Source organism: Bubalus bubalis, chromosome 10 (genome assembly GCF_019923935.1).
Source record: "Bubalus bubalis isolate 160015118507 breed Murrah chromosome 10, NDDB_SH_1, whole genome shotgun sequence".
Taxonomy (NCBI): domain Eukaryota; kingdom Metazoa; phylum Chordata; class Mammalia; order Artiodactyla; family Bovidae; genus Bubalus; species Bubalus bubalis.
Genome location: NC_059166.1, coordinates 27,170,048 through 27,183,887, shown reverse-complemented (window position 1 = coordinate 27,183,887; position 13,840 = coordinate 27,170,048). Strand labels below are relative to the sequence as shown.

The window sequence follows — 13,840 nt, the reverse complement described above, 5'->3', positions numbered from 1 at the left end:
TTATAAGAAATAAGCATCTAAGATGAACACTGAAGCTTATTTATAATGTTAGTGGCTAAAAGAATGGAAGAGTTCTTGAATGGGGAGAAAAGAGAAGGAAAAGCAGGAGTATATGACTGAGCCCAGGACTGATCTTGGATACCCATCAGAGAGTGGGTGAGAGGGTAAACATTAGATAGCCTGAAAATTCTGTGTGTGTGTACACACCTGAAGTACATATACATCCACAGATAATGAATGCATTAGGTGTGTACTACAAAGGTCTTGAGTAGTTTGATTGTTAATAATAAAAATCTGAGGATCTGGGTGTTTTATCAGTACCCGACAAGTCAGTGCCACAAGTGGGGCCTTGGCATGTGTCTGTGTTTTTATTGCCACATCTAAGAGAAGTCCGTGCAATCTTTTTTATAACAAGCCAGTGTCAATCATTTCTTCCATTCTAGAGTTTCAACCATGTATTCCTTAAAGCATTTTCAGTTCCAATAGAAAGGCCCATTCCAGGCCATAAGATTCCAGGCTGCAGTTGGTGATACACTCCTGAAATATTGTATTATTTCCAGTGGTGGACTCTGTGGATTGTCACGCCCTTGCGTTGGGGCCCTGTTCCCGTCACTGTCTTGCCCAGCTCCAGCTCCTCTTCCCTGACTTTTCCAGATGAAGATGCTTTTGCTTAGTTGTGATCATTTATTAAGGTTTAATAATTTATTAATTTACTGAGACAGATGGAGTTAAGAATTTCTTTTGGTGCTTCTTTACCACTTAGAACCACAGAAATCTACTATTTGTTTGAATTCACAATCCTAGAATAGATTTAGAAATTTTAAATTCTCAGTACTTAGGACAACGTGTAAACAGTAATTGAAACAAATGCAGAGACTCAGTCCAGGCCAGGAATTCCCATGATGTAGAGTGGAGGTTAAGAGTCAGACAGAAATTTAAGTCTGGACTTTGCTACTTACTATCTTTTTGAACTTGAGCAAGCTACTTCAGCTCTAGTAAGTTTTACTTCCTCCTATCTGAAGTGGGAATAACAATAATGCCTACTTTATAGGGTTGTCATGAGGGTTAAGTAAAATGAGTCACATAGCCTCCAAGCACAGTGCCAGGTCCTGGGTAAGCATTCAGTGAGGTTCACTGTCAACTTCATCATAGTGGTTATTGCTACCAACATGTGACTTCTCCATCTGTCCCTGCTCCAACCAGCCACCTGGGTGTCTTTGAGTGTTGGAGAACTGCAGTGAGTAAGTCTAGAAGGGAGATTGGAAATGAAGCCTTTTCCAGTGGCAGCTGGATACTGAACTGACATCCTGAAATGCCCTAGGTCACTCTTAGTGGGCATGGCATGTGAGATCGTTTTATTTTCAGAACACTACAGAGCAGAGGTGGGCAGTATTGCAAGAAACTATTGTCACCCATCCCATTTTTGGCAGAGGCCCCCAAGGTTAAAATGTCTTTGGCTGTTAACATATTCCATCCGTTCATGCAACATACAGTTATGGAGTGCTTTCCATGTTCCAGATACTGTGCTAGACATTGCACCTTCAAGGAGGGCATAGTTCTCACAGAGGTGGAGAGAGTCTTGTAAGCGAATGAAATGAAAGGTTTCCTTATAAGTACTGTATATCCCTTTCCAATGGGTAAGGAGCAGGTTGACCCTTAACCACTGAAAAGATGGCAGTGGGCAGCACATTCTGAATAAGAAACCACATAGGAGTATGTGTCCTGCGATGGTAGTTTTTAGCACAGTGGAACCCTGATTCCCACATAGAGAGCACGTTGTTGCTGCTACCTGTTGCCTGATGCTGGACATTTTAACTCTTCCTGATTTGAACCTAAACCCTTCCATGTAAACTAGGGTGATGTCTTTCCTTTATAAGCATTAGATATCGATAAATAGTAGAGGGATGAGCTTGTGACTTTCAAGAGCCTAGTAAATAACAAGACATCAAACTCCTTTTGGAAAAAAACACAAGTAAGATATAATTCTGGTTCCTAAATTGGATGTGGTGATGGCTGAGCAATTTTGGAGGCAAGAACAGTTAACATAGTAATTTTGGCTGTGGCATAATTCTGGGCTATCAATACCAAGACAGACTCTGGGCTTTTTATGAGGGGATGATGAGAGCCCCTGAGCACAGACCAGCATTGCCGGTTCAGCCTCCATATGAGCAGAAAGCCCTGCATGATCCCAGGTTGGTTATGAGCCTCTGTGGCTTGGTCATGTGAGTTTGGATATATGTATTGTAAACCTGGCAGCACTTTTCAGAAAAGTGAATTGAAGCCAGTGTTTAATAAACTTGAACTTTAAGTACGTGTTTCATTGACGGTAGTTGGTAATCCATCATTATTCTATTTTTTTTAATTGGAGGCTAACTTTATTTATTTTAATTGGAGGCTGATTACTTTACAATATTGTATTGGTTTTGCCATACATCAACATGAATCCGCCACGGATGTACACGTGTTCCCCATCCTGAACCCCCCTCCCACCTCCCTCCCTGTACTATCCCTCTGGGTCATCCCAGTGCACCAGCCCCGAGCATCCTGTATCCTGCATCGAACCTGGACTGGCGATTCATTTCACATATGATATTATACACGTTTCAATGCCATTCTCCCAAATCATCTCACCCTCTCCCTCTCCCACAGAGTCCAAAAGACTTTTCTATACATCTGTGTCTCTTTTGCTGTCTCGCATACAGGATTATCGTTACTGTCTTTCTAAATTCCATACATATGCATTAGTATACTGTATTGGTGTTTTTCCTTCTGGCTTACTTCACTCTGTATAATAGGGCCAGTTTCATCCACCTCATTAGAACTGATTCAAATGTATTCTTTTTAATGGCTGAGTAATACTCCATTGTGTATATGTACCACAGCTTTCTTATCCATTCATCTGCTGATGGGCATCTAGGTTGCTTCCATGTCCTGGCTATTATAAACAGTGCTGCGATGAACATTGGGGTACACGTGTCTCTTTCAGTTCTGGTTTCCTCGGTGTGTATGCCCAGCAGTGGGATTGCTGGGTCATAAGGCAGTTCTCTTTCCAGTTTTTTAAGGAATCTCCACACTTTTCTCCATAGTGGCTGTACTAGTTTGCATTCCCACCAACAGTGTAAGAGGGTTCCCTTTTCTCCACACCCTCTCCAGCATTTATTGCTTGTAGACTTTGGATAGCAGCCATTCTGACTGGCGTGAAATGGTACCTCATAGTGGTTTTGATTTGCATTTCTCTGATAATGAGTGATGTTGAGCATCTTTTCATGTGTTTGTTAGCCATCTATATGTCTTCTTTGGAGAAATGTCTATTTAGTTCTTTGGCCCATTTTTTGATTGGGTCATTTATTTTTCTGGAATTGAGCTGCAGGAGTTGCTTGTATATTTTTGAGATTAGTTGTTTGTCAGTTGCTTCATTTGCTATTATCTTCTCCCATTCTGAAGGCTGTCTTTTCACCTTGCTTAGAGTTTCTTTTGTTGTGCAGAAGCTTTTAATTTTAATTATGTCCCATTTGTTTATTTTTGCTTTTATTTCCAATATTCTGGGAGGTGGGTCATAGAGGATCCTGCTGTGATGTATGTTGGAGAGTGTTTTGCCTATGTTCTCCTCTAGGAGTTTTATAGTTTCTGGTCTTACGTTTAGATTTTTAATCCATTTTGAGTTTATTTTTGTGTATGGTGTTAGAAAGTGTTCTAGTTTCATTCTTTTACAAGTGGTTGGCCAGTTTTCCCAGCACCACTTGTTAAAGAGATTGTCTTTAATCCATTGTATATTCTTGCCTCCTTTGTCAAAGATAAGGTGTCCATAGGTACATGGATTTATCTCTGGGCTTTCTATTTTGTTCCATTGATCTATATTTCTGTCTTTGTGCCAGTACCGTACTGTCTTGATGACTGTGGCTTTGTAGTAGAGCCTGAAGTCAGGCAGGTTGATTCCTCCTGTTCCACTATTCTTTCTGAAGATTGCTTTGGCTATTCGAGGTTTTTTGTATTTTCATACAAATTGTGAAATTATTTGTTATAGCTCTGTGAAAAATACTGTTGGTAGCTTGATAGGGATTGCATTGAATCTATAGATTGCTTTGGGTAGTATACTCATTTTCACTATATTTATTCTTCCAATCCATGAACATGGTATATTTCTCCATCTATTAGTGTCCTCTTTGATTTCTTTCACCAGTGTTTTATAGTTTTCTATATATAGGTCTTTAGTTTCTTTAGGTAGATATATTCCTAAGTATTTTATTCTTTTCGTTGCAATGGTGAATGGGATTGTTTCCTTAATTTCTCTTTCTATTTTCTCATTATTAGTGTATAGGAATGCAAGGGATTTCTGTGTGTTGATTTTATATCCTGCAACATTACTATATTCATTGATTAGCTCTAGTAATTTTCTGGTGGAGTCTTTAGGGTTTTCTATGTAGAGGATCATGTCATCTGCAAACAGTGAGAGTTTTACTTCTTTTTCAATTTGGATTCCTTTTATTTCTTTTTCTGCTCTGATTGCTGTGGCCAAAACTTCCAAAACTATGTTGAATAGTAGTGGTGAGTCATTATTCTAAAAGGACAACTTGGGGATATATGATATGTATCATCTATTTTGCTTTTTATATTTGTTCAGATGAAAAAGTGTTGGCTTATAACTGATAAATAAGCAATTGTTTTAATCCCCTTTGGTGACCAAAGGTGGCTTCTTTGCCAGCCGCTCTCAGCCTTGTGTCTTCTGTGCACAGGGAGGCTCATGCACCTGTATGCGGTATGCGTGGACTGCCTGGAAGGTGTTCACAAGATCATCTGCATCAAGTGTAAGTCACGGTGGGACGGCAGCTGGCACCAGCTGGGCACCATGTACACCTACGACATCCTGGCCGCCTCTCCGTGCTGTCAGGTTGGTGTGGACCCCGCAGAGCAAGCAGTGGGGGACCTCAGGCTTATGTCCCCAAGTAAATATGGAAGAGTCAAGGGCAGCCCTGGGGTGATGCTGGAGCAGGTGGGAGGGTGTGGAGAACGTGCCGCAGGAAGGAACGGCCAAGGGCCTCCCAGGAGTCCAGCAGTGACGGTTGATTAACTACAGCATGGTGCTGCCGTTCCTGGAATACTTTGCAGTCATTAAACAGGATCTTGCAGGATAATGTATAATTCTGTGGGAAATAGTTTCAGTCTTTAAAGTCAAAAAAAGCACGTCTTAAATGGCAGAATAGCACACTTTAATTTGTAAAAAGTGAACACGAAAAGGACTCTGCTAGCCTGTTACCAGAGATTGTCTCTGGATGGTGGGATGGGATGCTCAATGGTTCCTTTAGTTTTCTTCTTATTTACTTGAGTTTTTAAAGCTTTAGATGTAAGAAAAAGTTGTCATTTAAAAGGAAAGAAGAAAGTCTCACTTCCTCTCATAGACAGGATTTTCTTTTTGTTTCCTTTGTGTGGGACAGTGCAATTTATATAGGATCTGCCTGCCATGGAATATGTCTGAGGCTGACTTGAAAGATTTGTAATCCTTAAAGCTCTGCTAAGGGGAGGCATATTCTGATGCTAAGAAAGCAGCTGAAATTTAGCTGTCATGAGGAAGAGAGGAAAGTATTAACATGTGAAAATGCATTAAATAAGTCCATAGAAACAGAAGACAAAATCCTTGGAAATATCTTGATTTGTTTCCAAGTGCTTTGGAAAAGAAAAGGCTTTTTATATAATTCCTTGATATTTACAGGCTGGAGAGATTATTTTCCTTTCCTCTTAAGTGGCTAAGCCTTGAATATAAACACCTGATAAACATTTCAGTAGTTTATTAATAGTTTTTTATCTTTAGCATTATGATTTGATTTTTATAAAGAGAACATCCTTACCATTAGCAATTTATTCAGAAGATAAGCTGTGTTGGTTGAATGAAGAGGTTGGCGGGGTTGGTATTTCAGCCTTTCTGTGTCTGTACTACTGATCTTAGAAGAGAAATGTAGTCGTGAGAGCCCTGAATGGTCATTCGTAGCCTGTCATATGATTCTAGATATAATTGAGTCCTTTTATGCTATTCTCATATACAGACCACATTTCCATTTTAAAACTTAGTCTTGGAAATGAGATATCATTGTCTTTTACTAAGAGTTATTCACTGTAGCATTTTATAATACCCAGTATACCTTGCTACCTGCTCTTGAGATGAGAGAAACAAAAGGAAGAGTTCTCTCCTACACACACCAGAGAGTTACCTTTTAAAGAAATAGGGAAGTGAAAGAATGTGTGGGCCTATAACTCATAAGAGTGCTAGCACTGGAAAGGACTCTCTATTTTTCACATGCCGTGGAGGCCTGAACCATTATAACTTTTTCCCCAGGTCTTCCCACACATATCAGCATGACCACAAACCTCTGTCACTGCCAGCCTGGTGCTCTTTCTACTTCAGCACTGACAGGCCCTGGGATTGCTGTCTTATCTTCAGGGAGAAAAGCAGAGTGGTATCATGCCACACCCAGCCTGTTGTTACTCACCATATATTTCTTCCTTAAAACAGTTTAATCCCAGACACTTTTTTTTTTTCCTTGCCCCTTACTGGAGTGGACTTTAAAAAAAAAAATCAATTTTTTGACTTAAAAAAAAATCAATTAACTATATTCACTGAGAAAGGTACAAATGTTAGATGCTACAAAGGCATCAAGGAGTGTCTTCAGGAAGACTTTGAGGCCGAAATAAGCAGGAATTCATTATTAGAAACGAGTAACAGGTTAAAGAGAGTGGTTAAAGAGAGAGGTGTGCTTAGAATCTCACTTTTAATACTGTTCAGAGAGATTAGTCAGTTAAAAGGGAGTTTATCTCAGGTAGACTGTAATGACTAAGAGGGTAGGCTCTGGGTAAGCTACTGGAGTTCAGATCTCAGCCTTTCTGCTTTATCACCATGTGCTTCAGTATGTTCATCTAAAATTGATATACTACTACCTACCTATGGGAGCGTTTTGAGGATGAAGTGGTTTTAGAATGCATCTAAATTGAGAGCCCGCTGTACTTTATAATTTCCTATTATTCACTGAAGTCCTTGGACCTATTGCTGAAAGCTTAGGTCTGGTGCTACTAGAGGGAGGCCAGGGCATGAATGAAGGCACAGTGTTCTTGCAGGTTCCAGAAGCCTCAGCGTAAACATGGCCCTTATTTCCAGATCCTCAATTTTACTAGAGTATTTGAGGGAAATTTTATTTCTACCTCAAAGAAAGCAGAAGTGTAGTTAGGAGTAGAATGAAAAATGTATATACATTTAAGAAATAAACTCAAAAACAATCTTCAAAGAAATTTCATGCAGGTTTGGATGAGAGAGGTTGGTTTCAGCCACTTATTAAAACCCACAGGGAAGAGATTTTCGATTGTTAGGAGTTTTACTGGAGAAGTTTAGGCAGTACAGGTCGAGAATTTTCTTCCCATCTGTAGAGTAATTACAAGCAGTGCTGCACATCAGGAGAGAAATGAAGAATCGTTAATCTTTTAGGCTGATGGGTAAATATTTGTGTGTATAATATCTCATGCTTTATTAAACTCTTGATCAGTTTCCCAGGTAAGCAGTCTTGAGTGTTGTTTGGCGATGCTGGGGGGGCAGAGGGGTAGTGTGGCTCACGGCATCTTGTGTTCCCCCTGCAGGCCCGCCTGAACTGTAAGCACTGTGGGAAGCCGGTGATCGACGTGCGGATTGGCATGCAGTACTTCTCCGAGTACAGCAACGTCCAGCAGTGTCCACACTGTGGCAACCTGGACTACCATTTCGTGAAGCCATTTTCCTCCTTCAAAGTTCTTGAAGCTTATTGATGAAAGCTTTGCTTTAGTAATAGCTATTTTATTGATATTACTTTGTTACATATCTTTTCTAGGGAAGCCTTCTGTGATATTCATTTCTTTTCTAATTGAAAGGAGAGTTACTTTGTGTACGTGTGCCACTTAAAGGGGTCCTGCCCCTTGCCCTCTCTTGACTCCCACGTGTTAGTCTGTGGTCATGACCAGCACCCAGCCAGGTACTCCTGTGAGCTTGGGGGAACGGTTCGCTATCACTAAGAGTCTCTCAGGCAGCTTTTAGGGTGGTGGGGAGGATGGGGTGAATTTAGGAAAAGGATTACATGGTCATAAACTGAGAGCATGGAAGGAGTTGGGAAGAAAATGTTAACTGTCTAAAGATCCACTTTTAAGTCTTCTCTGGGCCGTGGGAAAAACATGTGACAAGTGAATGTAACCTGTGCCTGGAGAGCTGATGGTGTGTTTGTCCTCTTTGGTTTGGCATTCTGCAGCACACACTGACCTGCCGCTTCCCCTCACCGACAGATCACTGGGAAGTGGACATGAGCCCTGATTCTATCCCTGTTGTATTCTAGCAGCCAGTTTTCATACTGAAAATAATATCCAAATTATAAGACATATGAAAACAATGGGTGTCGCACATATTTTTAGGTAAAACTGACCCGTAACAAAGAGAACATGCTAAAAGAATTTGGAAATGATGCACACCGACTCAGAGGGCAAAAGGGCAGAACGCTGTCATTTGAATTGTATCTTTGAGGTTTGTCAAACAAGCCTGTAAGGAGAATTCCATGAATAACATGATTTGGGCGGTACTGATTTATATAGGTTTATACTGTCAAAGTGTCATTTGATATCAGATTCTTCTCACAGGTAAATCTTACAGCCACAGACCCTAATTGGTAAGTTTCACAAGCAATCATTGCACACTTAGCTTCCCCCCAAACTGCTTATGGTTACATTTTACTCTGTTAGTGCTGAGGTTCCAAAATCAAAGATTTGACCTTCAGAAGGAATGGAAAAAAATTATTTGTGAAGCTTTGAGGAAAAGAATAATTTTAGTATTTCTTTTTAAAGTGTTTCATTTTGGAAGATCACCAATTAAAATGCATAACAATATGTTTGAGGATAGATTATTCTAAAGATCTCCATGATACCTTACCACTGTTGAAAAAGATGGTAATTTATAGAACTTTGTTAGAGCATTGAGCTTTCTAAAATACAGCCTCTGTTTATTAGAGTTTCCTGATTTAAATAGACTGACACCCCTTATCTTTATAAAACTGGAATTGGAATATGATTTTTCAAAAAATGAATTTGGTAATTTCAGCTATAATACACACATGTGTTATAAGGATGCTGAGAATATCCTTTTATGGGTAACTAAATTTGGGGTTATGTGGATATTTTCTATTATTTAGTTTATATCATTTCCCCCTCTCACCCCCAAGAAAAAACAGTTGTTTTTCCTCTCAGAAGTGTTTAGGCATCATTGCAAGTAAGTTTCAGTTCTGCTACATGGAATATTTGATGTTTTGTTTGAAAGAACACAGCTGACTGTGAGAGTTTGACTAATACTCTTCGTCTTTCCGTTTGGATGATGATAATTTGGCTGACCACATCTAGTTTGCATCTAGTTTGATATTTGATGATCTGAAGACTATTTCAGTGGGGGAAATGCTCAATGCTCATAAGACGCAGCAAGTTGTTATTAGCCTGACAGTCTTTGATGCAAGGAAAAGAGGTCTATAGGACATAGCCCTTGCAAATCTGTCTTTGATACACAAAACTGTAACTGAATCAGCTGTTTCCCTATTGATTCTCTGTCATGTACCAGGTATAAAAAAATTGAGGCGTTTCTCTTGTCTTCAGCATACCATTGGATTTTATTTCTAAATTTCAGATGAGTAGTAAAATATTTGTAATGCTGTTCTTAAACCCACCTAAATTTCTAAAGAGAAACCTGCTTGTATTATTGTTCTGAAGCTTAAAAGCTTACATGTAGATCACCTACATGCCCCTCAGCCTAAAACTATTGCAAGTGTAGATGCATTCAGTATTTTCCCCTTGTGTTGTTGTCTACTTTTGGAGAAATAAGTATGAGGAGGTTTCACTGTAGTTGAGTAAAATGTGCTTGTGGCCTTTATTTTGATGGTTCTGTTAGGATTCTGTGGGTGCTAAATTGCTATGCCTTTATGGAATTGCATTCTTGTCTAAAATGGAAAATTTGGCAGATTTGAGAATAAAATATAATTGAGTATGCAACCATGTGAAGAATAAATTTTATTTTGGAATCTGCTGACCTTAATATTTTCATCATACTTTCTAGAAGTACTTTGCTCTGAGTACCTTGATAGGAATTGGAATATACCACAAAAGATGATTATTTTGGTTGAGGTTCAGATGTTAAAGGATATTAGTCATCCAAGAGGTCCATTTTCTGTTTTTCTAATAGTGTTCAAAGACATGAACTCACTTATAGGTAATTTTTATATATTTTAACTTGTTTTATCATTATTTTTAAGAGTTAAACCTTGAACAAATAAAATTACCTGCTTTAGTTTAGTGGGATGACTATTTCTGATGGTATTGTCATCTTCTCTGCAGGCTAGCTCAGTTCTTCACTCTCTTCTGTTTTCTGGTTGCATTTGAAGCAAATTGATACACCTATGGCCATGAAGTTAGGGAGTGGGCTGAATTATCCCATTGTAATTAAGAAAGAGCTTTCTCCAAACAGAATATTCCTAGGTGTTTAAATCCTAAAACTAACAGATAAACTTTTAATGTAACTTGTTAGATCACCCAGACTAACTTGCTGAAATCTTTCGTTTTGTCCGTAAGATCAGTGCTTAACATGCAGTCTCTACTCCTGTTTTCGGGTCAGTCACTCCAGTTTGCTCTTCTCTAGTCTCATGGTAGCAGCTGTTGGGTCATTGCAGTCAGAGGTTGGGGAGGAGGTGAGGAGAAAGTGCTCTTGTTCAGTGTTTTGGTTCCTGTAAAGGGATGCTGCCTAACCCAACTCATCTCTGTGTCCTGTTGACTTTATTATTATTCCAGATCACTGAAAGAAAACATAATGGATGGGCGTCATTAACACCAGCTCAAAAATACATTCTTGTCAGTAAAGATTTCTTGTCAAGATGTCTTGGATTGCACTTTTGTTGAGAGAAGACAGTGTAAATAGTTAAAGAATGTTGATAAAATTGAAACATTTGGAATTGTGTGGTGTTAGAAGGTTTCTGTTTGTGAAATGTATGTATTAAAAATAATAAAATTTCAGAAACTAATATTGTATTCTCTCTTTAGTGTGCCACTTTATTTTCTGTCGGGATTTTAGGTTTTTGAGCGTGGGATTGTTTGGTCAGAAAAGAATAATTCATGTAGCTATTTCAAAGTCCCTATTGCAGCTAATAAAGACTCAGAACTTTTTTTGCTGTTTAAAAGTGATGCGTCACATACAAATTCCCTTTACAACAAAATAAGCATTCTGTATAACAGAGTTCATTCCATGTGGATGATCCATAATTATTGTTCTGGTTATAGGGAATTATATCTGACTAAGTAGATAATCCTGTTCTACAGTTTGTTGTTGTTTCTAGGCCTGCAACAATTTGCATGATGAAAAGACTAGATTATATCCTTCTTCGTTATAAGAAAATGAAAACTGAGTTGTTAAACTTCTTGCTGACTTGAGGCACTGTGATCTAGTTTAGCTTATGTTTCAAATTTCCTTGTTCCCTTCATTTCATATATTATTCTTAGCCAAAGAATTGAAATCCACAAAATGATTAGAGTACATAATAACATGTGGAAAGGAGGGTGAGGAAAGAGTCTCCAGGGGATTCCAAGCTTGTTTTACCATTATTTCCTACAGACATCTGAGATATAAATTTTATTTTATTCAAAGCCTTAATGACTTAGGATATCATGATTACTACTAGTGTAATTTATTTCAACAAAATTCCTTTGCAATTGTAAGGAACATATAGTTCTTACTATGGTAGAAAGAAAAGTTAAACCGATTATTAAGAATTATGTTTAATGGAGGAAAATTTTATTTGTTCTTAGTGGTTTCCATTTCTTTAAATCTTGCTTATGTAGCTTTGACTTAAATTTAGCAGCAGTTAGCTTGCTAATTTTATAGGCTGTTTCTCTAGTAAAGAGTTAAATTTTGGAAGAAAAAAAAAGCTTTGCTTGAGCTTTTATGTTCTTTCAGTTCTCTATACCTGGGATAAACCTTATCTAATGAATATGAAATATCTTTGAAGATAGTAAAGTGTCATACAGATACACTAGAAATAATGTATTTTTAAAGGATACTTTTATTCTAATGACAATCTTTGACACTGTGATAATTAATTCATATAAGCTCAATTTGGTATTGTCTCAGGGACAGCAAAAATAAACAAAGCACTTTGTCTCATGGTATTCAGTAAAAATACTGATTACATTTGTCAGTATTCAAGTGGAATCCAAGTGGAATCTGGCCCCACAGCACCATTTCCTGGTGATAGACATCATGCCAGGGGTTCTGATACAGTTGTTTGAAAGTTTAGATCATAACTAAAATCAAGTTTGGAATTATCTAATTACATTCCCCATAAGCCTGAAAGTAGAAAATTCATAGCTGTAACAGTCATAGAATTAGAGATCCCAGAATTTAGAGTGAGGACTGTGTTTTTTGTCATGTTCACATTGTGTGTGTGTGTGTGTGTGTGTGTGTGGGCTTCCCAGGTGGCTCAATGGTAAAGAATCCGCCTGCCAGTGCAGGAGTGCAAGAGACACGGGTTTGATCTCTGGGTGGGGAAGATCTAGAGGAGGAAATGGTAACCTGCTCCAGTATTCTTGCCTTGAAAAGTCCATGAACAGAAGAGCCTGGCAGGCTAGGGCTGCAAAGACTTGGACACAACTGAGCATACACACACATACATTTAATTGAAGTATGGTTGATTTACAATATTATATTAGTTTCACATGTGCAACATAATGATTCTGTGTTTTTATAGATTATATTCCATTTACAATTGTAAAAGATTGGCTATATTCCCTGTGCTGTACTATATATCCTTAAAGCTTATGTATTTTATACATAGTAATTTGTACCTCTTAATCCCTTCTATCATGCCCTTCCCCACTTCCCTCTCCCTGTTGGTAACCAGTAGTTTTGTTCTCTGTTTTGTTATTTTCATTTGTTTGTTTCAATCTTATTGACTGTTACATTCATCTTAAAGATAAACTGAGGCCCAGAGAACTTGCTGCTGCTGTTGCTAAGTCACTTCAGTTGTGTCCAACTCTGTGCGACCCCATAGACGGCAGCCCACCAGGCTCCGCCGTCCCTGGGATTCTCCAGGCAAGAACACTGGAGTGGGTTGCCATTTCCTTCTCCAGTGCATGAAAGTGAAAAGTGAAAGTGAAGTCGCTCAGTCATGTGCAACTCTTCGCGACCCCATAGACTGCAGCCTACCAGGCTCCTCCGTCTGTGGGATTTTCCAGGCAAGAGTACTGGAGTGGGGTGCCATTGCCTTCTCTGCCAGAGAAGTTAAATCTACATAAATAAGTCTGAACAGTTAATGGCTAACTGGGAATTAAGTCAGGATTTCCTCTCCTGCTTCTCAAAATGACATCAGTGAGTGTGTAGTTTGTTTTCAGTTGAGAGAGAGCTTTGGATTTGTTTTGATGAGGCATGTGTGTGCTTAGTTGCCTCTGACTCTTTGCAACCCTATGGATTGTAGCCTGCCAGGCTCCTCTGTCCATGGGATTTTTGAGAATACTGAAGTGGGTTACCATTTCCTCCTCCAGCCTATCTTCATGACCCAGGGACCAAACTCCTGTTTCCTGTGTCTCCTGCATTGCAGGTGGATTCTTCACCCACTGAGTCATAGGGGAAGCCCTTTGACAAGGTGCTGGATTTCAAAGGTACAGTAGCCCTCACTTCAGCAGCAGTGGTGCTAAAATGGAAGTAATTCTGAGAGGCTTACTGAGCCCCCTGTGTGAGGGTGACAAGCACATGGGAAAACATCTCCTATTTTTAGAAAGAAGAAAACAAACGGGAATGCTTCTAACTTCTAAAGAGGAG

At 39.0% G+C, this 13,840-nt stretch overlaps 1 protein-coding gene across 3 annotated transcripts in view; it reads left to right on the top strand.

Annotated features, from left to right (window-relative positions):
• HECA (hdc homolog, cell cycle regulator) overlaps positions 1 to 11,051 on the top strand; it is a 32,177-nt gene extending 21,126 nt beyond the window's left edge. For 2 of the 3 annotated variants that reach the window (XM_045161938.1, XM_045161936.1), the window contains 2 exons: positions 4,734 to 4,888; positions 7,618 to 11,051. In XM_045161938.1, coding sequence (XP_045017873.1) covers positions 4,734 to 4,888; positions 7,618 to 7,782 — 320 coding nt within the window. In that variant the 3' untranslated portion in view covers positions 7,783 to 11,051. The remainder of the gene's footprint in view (positions 1 to 4,733; positions 4,889 to 7,617) is intronic. The other variant, XM_045161937.1, reaches the window with a different exon arrangement.
• The last annotated feature ends 2,789 nt before the right edge of the window (positions 11,052 to 13,840 follow it).